Source organism: Hylobates moloch, unplaced genomic scaffold (genome assembly GCF_009828535.3).
Source record: "Hylobates moloch isolate HMO894 unplaced genomic scaffold, HMol_V3 SCAFFOLD_19, whole genome shotgun sequence".
In the NCBI taxonomy this organism is placed as follows: Eukaryota; Metazoa; Chordata; class Mammalia; order Primates; family Hylobatidae; genus Hylobates; species Hylobates moloch.
Window position 1 is genome coordinate 15,064,963 of NW_026652294.1, and position 17,780 is coordinate 15,082,742.

Below are 17,780 nucleotides of genomic sequence, written 5' to 3' on the forward strand. Positions count from 1 at the left end.
CACAGTGGCTCAGGCAGCAGGAACAGAGAGAGCTTAAGGGTGTGGAGGAGGCTATCTGGCCAGGCTCTGGCTCTCATTAGCTGGGTGACCTTAGGTGGGACACTTCACGTCTCTGAACCTCAGCATCCTCCTCAGTAAATTGGAAATAATAGTACCTACCTCATAGAAGGGTTAATTAATAGATGCAAGATGCTTATAAAGTGCCTTGCGCTGTTTCTTGTTACCATCATTATTCAGCTTGCCAAGTCAGGAATGGAAAGACCCCTTACCCCCATTCCTGCCACAGCGACCCCTGTGTGTGTCGAGCTGCCTTGGGTCAATGGGACTTTTTGTCATGTGCTATAGCATATCCTCCAGTGAGGCTGGTATCACTGTCCCCATTTTACAGGTGAATAGCCCAAGGCACCTGGCCTAAGGTCCCCAGCTGGGAAAGTGGTAGAGGCCAAGTTAGGAAACAGATCTGACAGTCTCCTAAGCCCGCATGGGCTCTCCTGCTGTGCCATACCCAGACGGCATTGCCTGGGAGCTCCAGAAATATTGGCCTTTGGCTCCGCCTTAACCTCTGTGGTTGCTTTGAGGGCCCGGCAGCCTCTGTGCGGATTTGTCTGTGAAAGCCTGGGACAGTCTGGGTAGCGTGTGCTGGTAAGGCTTGAGCAGGATGTGGAAAGGGAGGTCAGCAGCTGAGTGGTGGTGGTAACGGGAGTCAGAAGCAGGGGCTGCAGGGGCAGAAACATCTCATTTTAGACACTTTGACAAATTGCCTGTTTGTAGCATCCTGCGGTGCTGCCCTCTGTGTGGACTTCCACTCAGAGCAGCTAGGGGCATAGTGAGATCTCTGGGGCTCTAAAAACTCCCTCACCTCCCTCCCCAAGCCCAAAGGACTTTCCAGGAAATCCTGGGATGGCCCTAAGGCTGAGGACTCCATTTTAATCCTGATAGCCCTGGAGGAGTGTGTACCCTGAGCCCAGCCCCAGAGGACAGCCCGACAGAGGCTGGGGGGAGGACTTGGGAGGTAGGGGGCAATGTGCCATGCTGGTAGACACCTCAAGACTGCTGGCCCAGACTCAGCCCCTAATGTGTGACTTCTCTGGGCCTCACCTCACATTTCACGGGGCATTTCAGGCTACAGGCATCAGGTCCGGTGGCTCCTCTTGCCTGCCTTGCCCTGGTTTCGAGGCCCAAAGAGACTGGGGGAGGGGGTATGTCGAGAGACCAGGCAGACCGGACACAGTGGCTCACCACAACACTTTGGGAGGCTGAGGCAGGTGGATCGCTTGAGCTCAGGAGTTCCAGACCAGCCTGGGCAACGTGGCGAAACTCTATACAAAAAATAAAAATATTAGCTGGGCGTGGTGGCACGTACCTGTGGTCCCAGCTCCTCAGGAGGCTAAGAGGGTAGGATTGCCTGAGCCAGGCGGTCAGGGCTGCAGGGAGCTGTGTATACAACGCTGCCCTCCAGCCTGGCTGACAGAAACCTTGCCTCAAACAAACCCCAAAAAACTGACTGGGGGCTGGGTGTGGTGGCTCACGCCTGTAATCCCAGCACTTTGGGAGGCCAAGACAGGTGGATCACCTTAGGTGGGAGTTAGCCTGACCAACATGGAGAAACCCCGTCTCTACTAAAAATACAAACTTAGCAGGATGTGGTGGTGCAGGCCTGTAATCCCAGCTACTCGGGAGGCTGAGGCAGGAGAATCGCTTGAACTCGGGAGGCAGAGGTTGCAGTGAGCCGAGATCGTGCCATTGCACTCTAGCCTGGGCAACAAGAGCGAAACTCCGTAAAAACAACAACAACAACAACAACAACAACAACAAAAAACGACTAGGCAGGAGCACGCTCCCAGGCTCCCAGGCTCCTAGGCCCTTGCCACTTCTCCTGGCTGCCACAAACAGACGAACAGTGTGCTGCGGTTGCTGAAAACCAAAATTAACTGCTGCCTCGGCCAAATCAACAGAAATGGAAGTGTGGCTTCGAGATCTGGGAAGTCCCACTGGTCTTGGCATGGCACAGGGGGTCACCCTTCAAGAGACAGAGCACACGCCTCCCCAGTGCACCGCATCCCAGCCCCTGAGACTGAAGAGCGCAGTGGCCCGGGCCTCTGTGCAGTAACATGGTATTTGGGGAAGGACTCCTCCAGGGAGTGGAGGCCCAGGGTCCTTTCCTCTGGTTAGAACCTATCCCAGACTCTCAGACAGATGCAGGGCTTCTGTGGTACCTTATGTCTTCGCCCTCAGGGTGCCACACTGGCTCCCAAGTCCTTGCCAGCTTGTGAACTCTTAGGACGGGCTGGCTCAGGGGCTGCTCAGGAAACACTGGCATGACTGACAGGATGGGTGGGTTAAGGTCAAGGCAAGGGAGAAGGTCCAAAGGCTGAAGGGACCCCACCTTCCCGTCCCCGGAACATCCTGGGTCACTCCAAAGCTGACAGCCTGGCTCCTTTGTCCAAGGACCCCTCAGAGGGACCTTATAGCTCATTGAGTCCCTCTCCCCTTTTCCATAAAGGAAAGCACCTTCCTCAAAATCACACAGCAAGCCAGTGACCCAGCCAGAACCAGCCCCCAGACTCCCAGCTCACAGTCCCACCTGTTCCGCATGCCAACCTGTACTCCTCCCTGCCACGGCCAGTAATGGAGACTGTGCTGGAGGCGGTACTCCGGCACCACAAGTGGATGCTGCAGGCGATATGGTTTCATTTCAGGTAGAAGAAACTTCCAACTGGAGTTATCTTCAGGAGACATCACAAGTGTGGAGGCGAGTCCTGCAGGGTAGGGGAGGGGAACAGGAACGAGGCCACGTGGCTGAGAGGGTGTCTGGAAGCCTCCAGCGGCCAGGCTCTGTCTGGAGGGCTGTGCCAGGGTGGGAGTCCCGCTGTAGGGATCTGATAGGAGGCTCCCGCGGGGCGCAGCTAATGCCTCTTGTCCCCTCAGCAGTAAGGCGGACATGGAGGAGCTCTCAGCCAGCCTGCGCTTCCAGTGTGGGCCCAGCAGAGAGGGGCCCCTTGCTTGCTGATGAGTGTTAAAGAGCGCATGCTGGGAGGCGGGTGTGCTGGGCAATTCTCCAGCATGTTACAACCATATCTAAGGAGAAGGGTTCAGCGGCCAAGTTCAGATTGGGAAACACTAGATTAGCAAAGTGAAAATGGCTTCTTAAATGAGGGACTTCCCAGGGTCCGTATGGGCTCATCAGCTCAGGAGAAACCGTGGGCAGCCTCCCCAGACTCATCTGAGCAGGGAACACTTTCCTGCAGAGCCACACGCAGGGCTGGCCTCCCACACAACGGGGCCCATCTGCCTGGACTAGCGCCCCCTCGCTCCCAGCTGTGTGGCCTCGAAGCCACGCCCAAGCTTGGACCCCAGCCTCCTGGTTGGAGAAAACTCTGATAGCACTATGTGGGGGAGAGCTGCCGCTGGGAGTGGTGGGGCCCAGCTCAGGGTCCCTGGGTCTGCTCCCAAACAAACTGTGATTGGTGCTGGGCAAGGGAGTGATGTCTGGGGGGAGGGAGAAGCTGGGCTTGGACTTCCCTCCAGGGTGCTGCAGCATTGAGGTTGTGTGGAGGGCTGAGCACAGCAGGAGGAAGTCGTGAGCAGCCAGGGGCCTCCCCTTCGGTGTCTGTAGCAGCTGGGGCTCCTGCCAGGCCCTAGCAGTCGCCCACTTCCAGCTGGGACGGTCCTGGTCCACCACAGCCCAGCGCCCTCTTTGGTGACTCAGCACTGGCCACAGGCCCCTTTGCAGGGCCTCTTCCGGTGCAGGGCCTGGGGGTGGTGGGGAGGGGGCCCACGGCCTGACCTCCAAAGACGGAAGTGGAGAGGTCTACAGGGCAGCCCTGGGGAACGTGGACTCGACCCCTCCCATCTCCCTCAACCTCCGAAGGGCCACGAGAGCAGCTGGTCCAGGAAAAACGACGTTTTATTTTCATAAATACTCCTGCTCTCACTCACACACTGACCCCACTTCTGACCACGGACAGATGGATGGACAGACGTGAGACACCCATAGGAGGCCCCAGCAGAGGCCAATGAATGAAAGAGACACACTGAGAACTCTAGGCGCCCCACAGCCCCTCGCTGGGGCCATGGGCCTCTGGTATTACCCTTGAGCCCCCACAGTCCCTCGGGGCCCAATGGCAAAGGGAAACCCCCAGGAGGAGCAGGGGCCAGGTGAGGTTCCCCCAGCCTGGCCCCCTGAGGCTGTGACCACAGGGCCAATCCGGAAGAAAAGCAGAGTCAAACCACACACCAGAGTGCAAATAGCTGGGGGTGTAGGCGTCACCCCCCAGTCACTGGGTTCCTATGGAGGAGGCCTGAGCTGGTCCCCAGCTCCAGCATGGCCCCCGAGTTATGGCTGGGCCTTCCCATAAGGCATAAGAGACAGGCGGGGAAGACCCCACCCCAGCTGGGGTTGGAGCTGGGCCTGAGGTCCTGGCCCTTCCCCGACAGCCGCGCTTCCTCCCCATGACCCAAGTTCTTCCAAGGCTACGCAGCCCCTCCCTCTCTGGGTCCCGGTGATGGAGACCCCAGTGGCACAAACCCAGGCCCAGCCTCCTACTGGGTTTGGCTCAGCAGGGGTGGGGCCGGAGCAGAAGGGGGAAGAGTCACTTGAGGCCTACAGGGGTGTGGGGAGAAGCACCAGGCCTGGGGGTGAATGGCCATGGGCAACAAAGGGTGTCCTTGGCCACCACTGCCTCCCTCCAGGCTGGACAGTGACCGGTCCCTCTGCCCCTTCCTCTCCCCAGCCCCTCTCTGTTCTAGAGGCTACCCCAGCTTTCGGGTGAGGGGAACTGGTCCACGTCCCCCATCTCGTTGTAGGTCTGGTCACCCATGGTGAAGGTGAGCTTGTAGCGGAGGCGAACCTTCTCCTGGGAAAGAGACGGCAAAGGCAGAGGGGTCAGAGGAGGAGAAGTGGCCGCCCCCACCCTGCAGCACTGCCTGGGGGCCCCTTACCTTCTGGGGGTTGGCAAGCAGCAGGACCTGGGTGATCGCTGAGGGGTGGACGATGGGGTTAAAAGCCGGCAGCTCCGTGCCCGAGGGTGGCTGCAGCTTCACCTTCATAACCTGTGGGCAGACGGCAGGATGGGCACAGCTAGCCCTGGCTGCTTGCCCTGCTCCGAGGAACCAGGCCCAGCCTGCCAGCTCCCCTCCGGGGATCCTGAGGCTCAGCCTTCTGGTCCCTTCTACCCTGACCACCCAGCAAGGGAAAGAGACCTGCCCCCCTGACAGGTGGCTCCCCACCCAGCTCCACGTCACCCTGGCTTGAGAGGAGGGAGGCATGCCCTGTCCGACTGGCTTGTCACCTTGGGGACAGCTGACTGGAACACGATGTTGCGAATGGGCTGGGGGGCGGTACTCAGCATGGAAACCACTACCACCAGCACGTCGGAGCGCCCTGGCAGTGGGTCGCGGGCAAAATGGAAGAGGATGCGGAAGCCGTGCTGGTCATACACAGTCACGGGCAGGATGTTGCCTGCGGGAGAAGATGGAAGGGTGATGGGACAGCTGAGCTAGAGCACATCTGCTCTGCCCCCAGCCCCCACCCGGCTCGCCTCAGGAGCTGGCTGCTGTACTGGCAACAAGAGCAAAGCCCTCCTTTGGGGCATTACCTGGACCCTGTGCGGCAGTGCAGGCAGGGGCACAGAGCGGTGCCCAGAGAGGGCAGGTGAACCCCAAGTCTGATAGTGGAGGCAGGACACCCACCCCGGAGCCGAGTCACAGCCCAGGTTCCCCCGATGCAGTGTGGCTGCTGCCTGGAGTGCTGGGGTGAGGGACTTGGTGAGGGTGAATCTCAAGCTGTGTGACCTCGTGGCAGTCACTCCCCTTTTCTGAGCTCAGGGTTCTCCTACTGGTGAGAGGGGCAGCTCTGCCTACTGCTGGGAGACACTGTGGGGGTAGTGTCTTTGGTCACAGGGAGCTCATAGAGGGCAATGAGGGAAGGGGCCCAGAGCCGGTTCCCTAGAGGTCTTCTTGCTTGTATAAGCCTGGAGTTTGTACAGCAGTCCTCTGGTTGCTCTGGGGCAGATAAGGAAACTGACTCCTGGGAAGGGGAGGGCCTTGTTCAGAGCTCCCCTCCGGTTGGCCAGTGGCAGAGCCAGGGGAGCCCCGCTTTCCCGCTAGCTTCCCCAGACAGAGCTCCTGACAGTGCAGCAAGCTGACCCAGCCCAGCCTGTGCCTACCCCAGCCCTACTCACTGGGCTTGATGGACTCCAGGGGCACAGTGATGCTGGCCAGTGAGAGCTCGGTTGGTACGGGCTGCTGCGGAGGCCTGGGGGGCTCTGGGGACACGGTGTGGAGAAGGCTGGTGGCGCTGGAGCTGGGGGAGCTGCAGCTGCTGCTCTTATTCTGCAGGTCCCGGAGTGTGAGCCGGGGGGCTGGCTGCTGCTTCTCCCTTAATGGGGGGACAGTGCATTAAGAAGTGATTCTTGGCCAGGCGTGGTGGCTCACCCCTGTAATTCCAACACTTTGGGAGGCTGAGGCGGGCAGATCGCTTGAGCTCAGGAGTTTGAGACCAGCCTGGGCAACATGGCGAAACCTGGTCTCTATAAAAAATACAAAAAACTAGCTGGGCGTGGTAGCGCACACCTGTGGTCCCAGCTACTCAGGAGGCTGATATAGGAGAATCGCTTGAGTTTGGGAGATGGAGGTTGCAGTGAGCCGAGATCATGCCACTGCACTCCAGCCTGGGTGACAGGGTAAGGCTCCGTCTCAAAAAAAGAAAAAGAAGTGATTCTTTGGTGATGGAGAGATCAAGGGCACAGGAAAGGCTGGCACGTGTGGCTGTCTCTCTGGCCTTGGGTCTTCTTACCTTCAGAAGGAGCAGCTCTTGTTCTCCCTCCACTCTGCACCCCACCTGTTCACTCCAGCCCAGTGTCCTCCCCTCCGCTGGCCCTCTGGGCCTTTCTCAAGGGAGCTGGGAACACCTCGGGGGAGGCCAGGCCAGTGGGCCCAGGTCTCATAAACTGTGCTCTGTGAGATGGGCCCAGGTCTGCCTTGGGCACTGTTGTGTTTCCAGAGGCAGGTGCAGTGCTTGGCATCTGCTGCTTATAGAACAAGACAACAACGAGCCTCTCCCTGCTGGGCCTGGACAAGCCCAGGAAAAGTTGCTGGTTTGTGGGAACGGGGAGTGCTCCCCACCCCATGCCAGCCATGGTGGGCCCTCACCACCGCACTTGCTGGGACTCCGGGGGCAGCGACTGCTGCAGGAGCGTCTTCCCCAGGAGGTCTAGGTCGTCCAGACCGCTGCTTGTTGGCAGGGATGTCTGCGCTGGGGGTCGGCTTTCCATACTGGGGGCCTGGGCCAGAGCAGGGGCTGGGGGCTCAGTGGCATCAGACGACTGTGGGGAAAAGGATGCAGGTGGGGTGGGGCTGTCTAGAGAGGTGTCAGCATCACCTGATCCTGCCCTGAGGCTCAGTGTCCTCCCTGCAAATGGTATCTGGGAAAGCAGCCACAGAGGTGGGGACCCCAGACCACCCATGTCCATGATGCAGGGTGGCTAGGTATGGTTAGGGGTTCTATATTCCAGGGACCTCTGTCACCCTCAAGGGAAAGGAAGAGGGATTGCCCATCTCAATCCCAATCCCAAAGGCTGGGCTGCAGCCCCAAGGCTGAGACTTGGGGAAGATACAGCTGGAGGTAAGGGGAGGCCCTCTACCCTGGGTGGGTGTCTCCAGGCCCCTGGGCCACCCCCTGGCCCTGGGCCCTTGAATAGAGCCCATCCATCCTTTTAGTTTCTCCAGGCTGCTTGTCCCAGCTGCCCTGACCCTGGGACTGGGACAGGCCAGACTAGTTTGTGGTCCCCTCCTACCTGGAAGCTGTTCCATCCGGTACCATCCAGGCTTGGGCCTGAAGGGGGTGTGGGGTCACTGAGGCCTGAGGGGAAAGCAGGAGAGAGGTGAAGGAGCTGGGCTGACCCTGCAGAGGCCAGAGAGCCGAGGGGCCATGTGTGCTGGCATGGGGCTCCCTGCCCCTTTCTGAGGCTCAGCACGGAGGGGAGAAACCCACACTTTCAGAGGGAACCAGCAGCAGAGCAGAACTAGTAACCAAGATCCCGGCAGCCCCTTCTGCTGACCCCACACACGCTTCCCCTCTTCCTGGCCAGGCCACTGTTGTCTGTGCACAAAGACAACAGACATCAGGACTTTCATCTTCACTCGTCGTCTGGCAGCAGAGAGCCTGCAGGGCTGGGCTGCAAGGAGATGAGGTTCCTCTCCTCATGCATCCAGGCAAGCAGAGAGCAGTTCTGTGCCCGCCACTGGCCCACTCCAGGGACGCCTGCTGGGTGACTGTGGGCTAGGCACTGTGCTGGCTGAGCCACAGTGTCCCCAAAAATATGAGGACAGGGCTGGACTGGAGGCGACACTGAAGGCCCTGTTGGCCCTGGCACATGCCAGTGAGGCTCACTGGTACTACAGAGGGCTGGGGGGGCCCTGTGGATGGCCTTGGAACTAGCTGCCAATGGGAAGGAGGCAGCAGGTCACCAGCCAGCCTGACCTCTGCCTGCCCGGGAATACTGTCAGCCAAGTTCACCCCAGATCTGACCTAGAGAAGATAAGGGATCTTGTTTCTACAAATCCTGAAAAAGTGAGGTCCAAACCGAAGTGCTACCTGAGAGGCAAAGGCAAGGGTACCAGGAAGCTGTGACAGTTGGGTCTCTTCTAGATGCACTTCTTAGAGGCCAGAGATAAAGTGCATTGATGATGCCCTAGATGCGTCAGGCCCTTCAGATGCTGGTCTTGCTTAATCCTCAAACAAGCTTCAACAGTAGGGGTGAGCTTCTCAGCCCTCTTTTAGGGATAAGAAAATGGACTCAGAGTTGGTAAATAAACTGCCCGAGGACACACAGCTGGAAAATGGCAGAATCTGGACTCAGACAGAGCATGGCCTGACTGCCAGCATTTGAACACAACTCTGCCACTTGGCTGTGTGATATTGGGGGGGTGACAGCCTCATCTGTAAAATGGAGACACCAGCCAGGTGCAGTGGCTAATGTCTGTAATCCCAGCTATTTGGGAGGCTGAAGCTGGGGTTTGAGATAAGCCCAGGCAGCATAGAGACTCCACCTCTAAAGAATAAAAGGAAAAAAAATTAGCCAGTGCCTGTGGTCCCATCTACTTGGGAGGCTGAGATGGGAGGATTAGTCGAGGCCAGAAGTTTGAGACCAGCCTGAGCAATATAGTGAGACCCCCATCTCAAAACCAAAAAGAGGTGGGCGCAGTGGCTCATGCCTGTCATCCCAGCATTTTAGGAAGCTGAGGTGGGTGGATCACTTGAGACCAGGAGTTCAATACCGGCCTGGCCAACACAGGTGAAACCCTGTGTCTACTAAAAATAAACAAATTAACCGGGCATGGTGGCACACACCTGTAGTCCCAACTACTCAGGAACCTGAGATGGGAGGATCACTTGAGACGGGGGAGGTTAAGGCTGCCTGAACACCCTCCTTGACGGACAGGAACCTGTCTCCCACCCCTGCCGTGAAGAGTGAGGACCAGCCCCCTGTGTGGCCCCAGGGCCTCCTCCATTCCCCAGGCCCAGGCTGCAGGCTGCCCTGGCACTTCTGGCTCCTGTGCCCCCATGCTTTGCCTCTGAGAGGAAAACAGAAGGAAGCTGGTGGCTCAGGACTATGCCAATGCAGTGTGGGGACAGGAAGTGCGGCTGCATCTTGCTTCTCCTGTGGAGGTGGTGCTGCAGCTGCTAGCTGGGGGCTGGTGGCCCTGCAGTACTTCCCTACCCGCTGCCCCTCAGGTAGCTGCTACCCAGGGCTGGCTCCACAGGGGAAGATAAACCTTGTATGAACGTTCCTGTCCCTTGACTGTCCTTTACCTCTCTGTAGAATGGGGTAAAGGTCCTCTCCCTGCAGTCACCCTCGGCTCTGAATGAAGAGGGGGCGGCTGCATGGGGCTTGTAAGCAGCTTCAGGGAGGGTGCTGGCTGGTGGGTTCACAAAGGGAGCTCACAACTGGGCCTCCTTTCCCCTCAGCTCTCCCTCCACACTCCAGGTCCTCATTTCCTTTTCCTTGCTTATGAACAACAAGTCAGAGCAGCCCAGCTGCTCACAGTGTGGCTTCAGGATCAGAGCCCAGCTCAAGTCCTGGAGCCCTTTCTGCACAAGTCACCCAGCCTTTCTTCTTCTTTTTCTTTTTTTTGTGAGATGGAGCCTCGCTCTGTCACCCAGGCTGGAGTGCAGTGGTGCCATCTCGGCTCACCGCAACCTCCACCTCCCCAGTTCAAGCAATTTTCCTGCATCAGCCTCCCCAGTAGCTGGGACTACAGGCATGTGCCACCATGCCCAGCTAATTTTGTATTTTTAATAGAGACGGGGTTTCGCCATGTTGGCCAGGCTAGTTTCAAACTCCTGACCTCAAGTCATCCCTCTGCCTCGGCCTCCCAAAGTGCTGGGATTCCAAGCATGAGCCACTGAGCTTTTCTGTGCTGCCATTTCCTCACTGTGCAGTGGGGCTATTAACAGCACCTGCCTGCAGAGACGGTGAGGGTCACCTAAGACAGGACAGAGTGCAGTAGTGGGCACCACCTAAGGAAGCACTCCTGGAACCCAGGCAGACCCCACCCAGGGCGCCCCGGGCCCCCATCACTTCTTCAAGGCCTTCGGGTCTGGTTTTTGCTTCAGAACTGGCTCAGAAAACCACAGTCTCAATCTAGGCTTCCAACATATCCCTGAGGATTCCTTTGATGGGGCTCTAACATCTCTGTTCTTCATCCCTTCAGCGCTCTCAGGAGGAGGCTGTTCTGATCTCAGCTCTCGGATGGGGCTGCTGCCCTGAGAGCAGCTGGAAACCCAAAAATGGTTTGGGCAGCTGGGACCACTTTGCTGCTTCCCCGGGGTAAGCCTGGCCCCTGCTGGGCTCCGGAGCCGGAGCCTGCCCGGGAGTAACAGCAGGCCTGGCCCTGGACCAGCTTGGATCACCGAGTCCCTGGCGCTCTGGCCTTGGCTTCTCTGGCGCCTCTGGGTGCTCTGGAGCCCAGAGCCCTCGCTCTCCTCTTGGTGGATGGAGAAACTGCTGAACTTTTGCCCAGACAGTTCTCAATTCCAGGCTGTAACCTGTTGCGGGGAAATCCCCTGGTTTCCCCCCCAGGGCTGCCAGAGCCTGAATGCTGGTTAGCTTATCCGAGGCTGGCTTAGAGGCTGCCAGCCTCACCCTCTGGCCGTGTGGCCTCGCACAAGCTCCTAACTTCCCCGAGCCTCGGTTTCCTCAGTTGTGAAGTGGGCCTAATGCTCATCCATGTGCCCTACAGGATTCACACCTGGGGTACGTGGTTCTGCTACCTGTGAGTGGGCCCTGGGATCATGCCCCATCTGCTGCTGAGCCCGCCCTCCTCCAGGCCTGGCCTCTTCCTCACCCAGAGACATGAGCTCGTCGTCAAGCAGGGAAACTGAGGCACTGGGCTGCTCAGGGCTGGCCTGCTCGCCAGGGTGGGTGGGCATGGCTGGGTAGGTGGTGCCTGCAGGCGGGAGATCCAGGCCTGAGAGATCCAGCAGGGCCGAGGTGCTCCCTGGGGTGGGAAAGAAGAGGCTGGCAAGTCCTGGGTGTACACGTGTCTCTCGGAGTCCACAGGGGTTGCGGGGGAACAACACCTAACCCCCGATGCTTTACCACTGGTCTCCTGCCTCCCCTTCCTTGGCCACACCAGCCTCTGCCTGGAAGCTGCTCAACAGGACTTCTCTTTGGCATATGATGGTACTTCTGTCCGGAATGTATTTCCTTCTTAGCTCTACTGGGCAAACTGCTACCCATCCTTAAGGCCCTGCTGAAACTTGGCTGCTTCCGTGCAGCGCCTCCATCCCCACTTCTCCCTAACAGAACCAATTCTAACCCCTTTTGTGACCCCCCAAGGCTGCTATCTTACCCTTATTAGAACTGAGTCTGTAATGTTTACTTTCCTAACCCCCCTTGCATTTTCTGATAAATAAAGCCTCGGGGGTGTCATCTAGCCCTATACAACAGGTGCCAGATTTGTCAAATGAAAGAAAGCCTTCCTTCTTCCGCCTGTCCTCGCCAAACCCTCAGCTCCCCCACCAACATCCAGACTTCTTCCCCCACAGCTGCAGGCTTGGCACTGACTTCACCCCCAGCTCCCTCCCTGGGGCCTTCCCCATCTTAAGGGGCCAGGGTCACCCTGGCAGTCATTCCAGCTGCTCTGAGACCACACACCACCCTGCAGTCTCTGTGCCCCTCCGGCCTGATGGGTGCCCTCCCAGCTCTCCTGCCACCTCCTCACCAGGGATGGAGCCGGCTGTGGCATCACCGTTGACCTCCTCACCCCGCACCAGCTGCTTATACAGGTTGATCACCTGAGTGAGGTTGTCATTGGCCTGCAGGATCTCCGCTGGAACAGGCAGGAGGGGAGAGGCCAGGCTGAAGGACTGTGGGGGCCTCTGGGCGGCGGGGGACGAGGACCCCACATCCATCACAGCCTGTGTGTGAGGGGAAGGGAAAGGGGCAGGGAAACAGCCCATCTCGTCTGCTGAGACTCTGGCCCTCCGCTACCTCCCTGGTCTCACCTCTCACCCTTCCCTCATTCACTCCCTGCCATACTGCCCAGGCTGTCTCTCAACACGCTGGGTCCGCTCCTGCTTCCAGGCCTCCACTCCAGCTCTGCTCTCTGGCTGCCCCGGATCTCTGCATAGCTTCATCCCTTACTGCCTTCAGGTCTTCACCCAAGGCTCACCTCAGGGAGGCCTGTCCTAAATCCCTCCTGCACCACCTCATCCCTTCCCTGCTTCTCTTCCTCCATGTCACTCACCACTGTGACAAACTGTCGGTGCTCATGGACTTAGTTATTGTCTGTCTCCTCTCACTAAACTACCATGAGGAAGCTTTTGTCAACCTTTTTTTTTTTTTTAAATATAAATACATTTGAAATAGAGACTGGGTCTCTCTATGTTACCCAGGCTGGTCTTGAACTCCTGGCCTAAAGCAATCCTCCGACCTTGGCCTCCCAAAGTGCTGGGATTACAGGTGTGAACCACTGCACCCGGCCTTTTGCCAACTTTGATCAGTGCCAGATCCCTGAGGGCCTAGAACAGTGCCTGGCACCAATCAGGCCCTTGGCAACACTACCTGCCCGGGTGCCAGGGTGTGGGGCAATCTGGGCAGTGAGCCTTGTGGGTGGGGCTCCTGCTTAATGAGGGAGTGGATGGTGCCCAGACCGCAGCCCAAGTGGCCCAGGCTGACACGTGGGCAGAGATCAAGGTAAAGAACCTGGTATGTGGCCCTGGCAGAAGCCGTCAGGCTCAGGTCTGGAACTGCCCGGGCTGTGGGATGCACTCTTAGCTTCCATTCGCCCTCACCAGGGAGGAAGGTCTGGGGGCAGATGGCCCTCTGTCTCCCCTGGCTCTGCCACTGTTCTGCTCTGTGATCTGGGCAAGTCATTTTCCTCCCTTAGCCCCAGTTGTGAAAAGGGGATGGTTCTGCCTCCTGTGCAGCTGCGGGCAGTAAATGAGATGCCTGTTAAGGGGGCTGGCCCACAGGGCCTCTCAACAGCCGAGCGGCCCCTGCTCTATGTCCTCAGAGAGGAGAAACCCAAGGTCGCTGCTGGAGAAGGGGGCCCCCTGGTGGTGGCTCCTTCCAACTGCAGATACTTAGCAGGGCCTGGGGGAGGTGGGGGCAGGAGGTGGAGGGAGAGTAGGGGACCTGACCTCAGCACCTGCCCCGGGCTCACCTAAGGCCTCATCATTGTCCTCTGTGTCACTCGCCAGTCGGAAGAGTGTGGGCCGCATCCGCTCACAGCGCTGGTACAGTTCCTGAGGGCAGCAGGGTGGGTGGGTGAGGGTCCGCGTGGGCTGTGGAGTGGGCAGGGAGCGGGGTAGGCAGGGAGGCAGGCGCACCTTCATGAGGTCCTCGCTGCTGCCAGCTGCTGCACCACCCTGGCTGTGGCTCATCACCATCTCTGTGAGCAGTTTCACATTGTTGTTCACCTCCTCGATGGCATTCACCCGCTTCGAGATCTTCTCCATCCGCTTCTGGTCCTGGGGACACATTGGCCAAGGGCCCCTGAGAACCTTTGGCCTGGACGAGGCACTGCCCCCTGCCACTTGAGAGAATGTGTGCTGGGATCTGGGTTGACAGCTGGGTGACTGTGGGATCAGACACCAGGTGGGGCTCCAGCAGGCCCTGCCAGGAGCCCCTCATGCCTAGGAAGGGCACACTGGTGCAAGAAGCCCCCAGTGCCCAGGCCTCTGCACAATCTCATCAGAATCTTCAGAGATGGCCCAGGAACCTGGGTTTCCAACCCCCTCACCAGATGCATCTGAAGGCCCAGGGCCCTAGACATCCACTGTGGTTCTCAGTGACTCTTGCCCTCCTTGTGTTTGCCCTTTCAAAGGAGGTTCCTGTACTTTATAGTGGAAGGGGACCTCTGTGGTCACTAGGTACAGCCTAGAAATGAGCACGAAGACCCTTCCAGTGTCTGTCGGTGCCTGGCAGATAGGGGAGCCCGTGCCTTCAAAGGCTGCTGTTGTGAGCAGCCCGGCTTTCCCCTGCCCCTCTGCTTACTGTGCGTGCCCCTCCTTTGCAGAGTGAAAAGTAGCAGTCCTCCCACCTTGGACTCCAAAGTGCTGGGATTACAGGCATGAGCCACCACATCCAGCTTTGAAACTTTTTTTCAGCACTTTGGGAGGACGAGATGGGAGAGTCATTGAGCCCAGGAGTTCGAGAGTAGCTTGGGCAACAAAGGGAGACGCTGTCTCTACAAAAAATAAAATTAGCCGGGCGTTGTAGCGTGTGCCTTTGGTCCCAGCTACTTGGGAGGTTGAGGTGGGAGGATCGCTTGAGCCCAGGAGGTTGAGGCTGCAGTGAGCCATGATTATGCCACTGCACTCCAGAATGAGATCTTGTCTCAATTTAAAAAAAAAGTTTCAGTAGGCACCCAGCAACATATGTATATTTACTTAAAAATTAAACATTTGGCCAGGCAGTGGCTCATGCCTATAATCCCAGCACTTTGGGAGGCCGAGGCAGGCAGATCGCTTGAGCCCAGGAGTTCCAGACCAGCCTGGGCAACGTGGCGAAACCCCTTCTCCACAAAAAAAAAATACAAAAACTATACCGGTGTGGTGGCACACATATTTAGTGCTAGCGGCCTGGGAGGTTGAGGTGGGAGGACTGCTTGAGCCCGGGAGGTCGAGGCTGTAATGAGCCATGATCATGCCACTGTACTCCGGCCTGGGCAAGAGAGTGAGTCTCTGTCTCAAAAAAAGTCTCCTCATATACATACACATAGACATACTTACATATACTCATGTATTTTTACAAATATACTAAGGCCTAATTCATTTATAACTTTTGACGAAGAGGTAGTAGCCAGCCTCCCAAAGGCCCATCCAGAGCAAGTCATTCAGGCTGCCGGGAATTCTTCCCTGCACACCCTGGTCCCCCAGCATCAGCTTCTCTGCTGTGCCAGCCTGGGTCACTGCAGGGCTCCTTCCATGTGAAGACGCATACAGCCCCATCTCGGTGGCCCAGCTCAATACCCCCATCCCGCCTCCTCCCTGTGCTCTGGGTTTGGCCGCTACCTCCTGCACCATCTCTTTGATGAGCTTATTGGCTGCGCGGAGGTCTTCGGGATGGGAGCTCTTCAGCAGGCGGGCCAGCATCTGCAGAGACAGAGGGGTGTGACCTTGAGGGCAGCACCTGGGCCAGGGGTCAGAAGACTGGAGTCACATGATGGCTCCCCTCTTCCTGCCTGTGGGACCTGAGTAAGTTACTTAAGCTGTCTGTGAAATGGTGAGAATTTACTGATACCTGATAGGGTGGCCACAGGCCAGCGGAGACACTGCGTGTAAAGTGCACACCGCAGCGCCTGGCAGAAATAAGTAATCAACAAATGGTGCTCCTTATATCCCCATGGCTGAGAACCTTTCTGGGACAATGTACAAGAACCTTAACAGTAGATACCCTCCAGGGCTGGGGCTAGGACTGGGCAGAGGGGAGCTTTTACTTTAACCCCTTTATTTTAATCTTACCTCCTCCTGGGCTGTTTAACTTTTCACCCACAAGTTTTAATTTTATTAACTTTTAACAAAAAATTAGTGAAATTCTTATAGAAAAGGTCAAAACACGCTCAAACTCCAGGGACACCAGACACACTCCTGTTTATTAAATGTGAGGATGCTGTATGGGACATACTCGGCACATATTAAGAGCCCAGTAAACAGTGCCCATCATCTTCGACGACGCCTAGGCTCAGTGTGTGCCTCTGTTCCAACGGCTAATGCCAGGGCAGCTAGGGATCAGAACCCACGGACCCCCACCTGGGCTCAGAGTCCCCATATGTACCTCCTTGGAGTCTCACCTTGGATTTCTCCTCATCTTCAAAGATCACATTCTTCGGCCGTGGAGGAGGAAGGGGAAAGGTAGTGTCATCTGGAAGCTTGGGGTCGGACTTTACAATCCCTGGATTAGATGAGTGTCAGAAAGGTTGTCAATATGTCCCAGGCCCAGGGGTAGGGGTGACATGGGGATGGGGGCAGGCAAGGGTAGGACAGAAGAGGAGGTCAGTCTTTTGCCAGCACGCTGGCTCTGGACTCTTAGTGGCCTGGGCCTACTCCTACCTACTCCATCAAAATTGCCTAGGGGAGATGGTTTGGGGACCCATATTTTGAGGCCACTCCCTGGAGACCACTCTTTGAGGGGAAGCTTGATTCGAACTCACCTTCTTTCCACCCAAGCTAGCCTCAGGCAGAGCACAGAAGGCCACACTAGCTGTACTTTCTCCAGGAGTTAAAGGACAGACCCATGACCTTGCTGGCTCAGAAGCCCCTGAAGCTGCTGGAGCCCCAACTCATGGTGGGGGGAGGGGAGGGCAGGCCCTGGTCACCCCCCACCCTCTGTGTGCCTCACCCTGCTTCTTTAGCATCTGGTAGGCCTCTGCGATTTTCACCTCCTCGGGCAGGCCCACTGTCCAGCTGTAGAGGAGCTCCAAGATCTTGTTCTTCACCTTCTCCGATGTCCGAGAGCCCAGATACTTCAGGGACACAGTGGGGAGGCCTTTGATACTGCCCGGCCCCACTCACTTCAGCCTCAAGCCCTGTCCACACCCTACTGCCTCCCCAGGACTCCCCAGGAAGCCCTCTAGCCTACAGGCTCCTCACAGCCCCACTCAACCAGCCTGGGGTAGACTGAGTTCACCTACTACCCCTGCCACTTATTAGCTGGGTCAGCCCTCAGTGTCTGTTTCCCCACCTGCTAGATGGCACCATGGTGAGGATGCAGAACTGACATGAAGGACAGGCCTGCTCACGGTCGGCTCTGGGGACTTAGCCTTGACATCCCAGGGAAGAGGAGCCAGAGGCCTCCAGGCTGCCCAGGGAGGGGTGAGGGCGGAACTGGGAGGCCCTGGGCCTACTCTCCATCTCCTAGCAGCAAACTGGGCTGGGGAAAGTGGCTCTCACACCAGAGTCCCCTCTTGGGAGGAGAATGGGAGGCCATATGGATCATTCAGTAGCTGTGGTCAAAGGATGGATCTGAGCAAGGAAGGGCCAAGGGGGTGGGCTGTCACTCAAACAGCTTAAGAAATGTTCACAGTGGCTGGAGGCCGTGGCTCATGCCTGTAATCCCAGCACTTTGGGAGGCCAACGCAGTGGATCACAAGGTCAGGAGTTCAAGACCAGCCTGACCAATATGGTGAAACCCTGTCTCTACTAAAAATACAAAGTTAGCCAGGCTTGGTGGTGGGTGCCTATAATTGCAGCTACACTGGAGGAAGAGGCAGGAGAATTGCTCAAACCTGGGAGGTGGAGGGCGCAGTGAGCTGAGATCACGCCACTGCAC

General features: G+C 57.6%; 1 protein-coding gene across 8 annotated transcripts in view; it reads right to left on the reverse strand.

The window, feature by feature from the left end:
• Positions 1-267: 267 nt before the first annotated feature.
• Positions 268-17,780, reverse strand: part of GGA1 (golgi associated, gamma adaptin ear containing, ARF binding protein 1) — a 28,128-nt gene continuing 10,615 nt past the window's right edge. For 3 of the 8 annotated variants that reach the window (XM_058431169.1, XM_058431170.1, XM_058431171.1), the window contains exons 5-21: positions 16,851-16,974; positions 16,303-16,403; positions 15,524-15,604; positions 13,838-13,978; positions 13,672-13,753; positions 12,229-12,336; positions 11,350-11,502; positions 7,797-7,861; positions 7,153-7,325; positions 6,183-6,379; positions 5,292-5,461; positions 4,942-5,052; positions 4,757-4,856; positions 2,585-2,759; positions 1,634-1,755; positions 1,099-1,319; positions 268-716 (exon numbers count right to left, since the gene is read on the reverse strand). In XM_058431169.1, coding sequence (XP_058287152.1) covers positions 369-716; positions 1,099-1,319; positions 1,634-1,755; positions 2,585-2,759; positions 4,757-4,856; positions 4,942-5,052; positions 5,292-5,461; positions 6,183-6,379; positions 7,153-7,325; positions 7,797-7,861; positions 11,350-11,502; positions 12,229-12,336; positions 13,672-13,753; positions 13,838-13,978; positions 15,524-15,604; positions 16,303-16,403; positions 16,851-16,974 — 2,472 coding nt within the window. In that variant the 3' untranslated portion in view covers positions 268-368. Of the gene's footprint in view, positions 717-1,098; positions 1,320-1,479; positions 1,756-2,584; positions 2,760-3,889; positions 4,857-4,941; positions 5,053-5,291; positions 5,462-6,182; positions 6,380-7,152; positions 7,326-7,796; positions 7,862-11,349; positions 11,503-12,228; positions 12,337-13,671; positions 13,754-13,837; positions 13,979-15,523; positions 15,605-16,302; positions 16,404-16,850; positions 16,975-17,780 lie in introns of those variants that run through there. The other 5 variants (XM_058431172.1, XM_058431175.1, XM_058431173.1 and 2 more) reach the window with 5 other exon arrangements.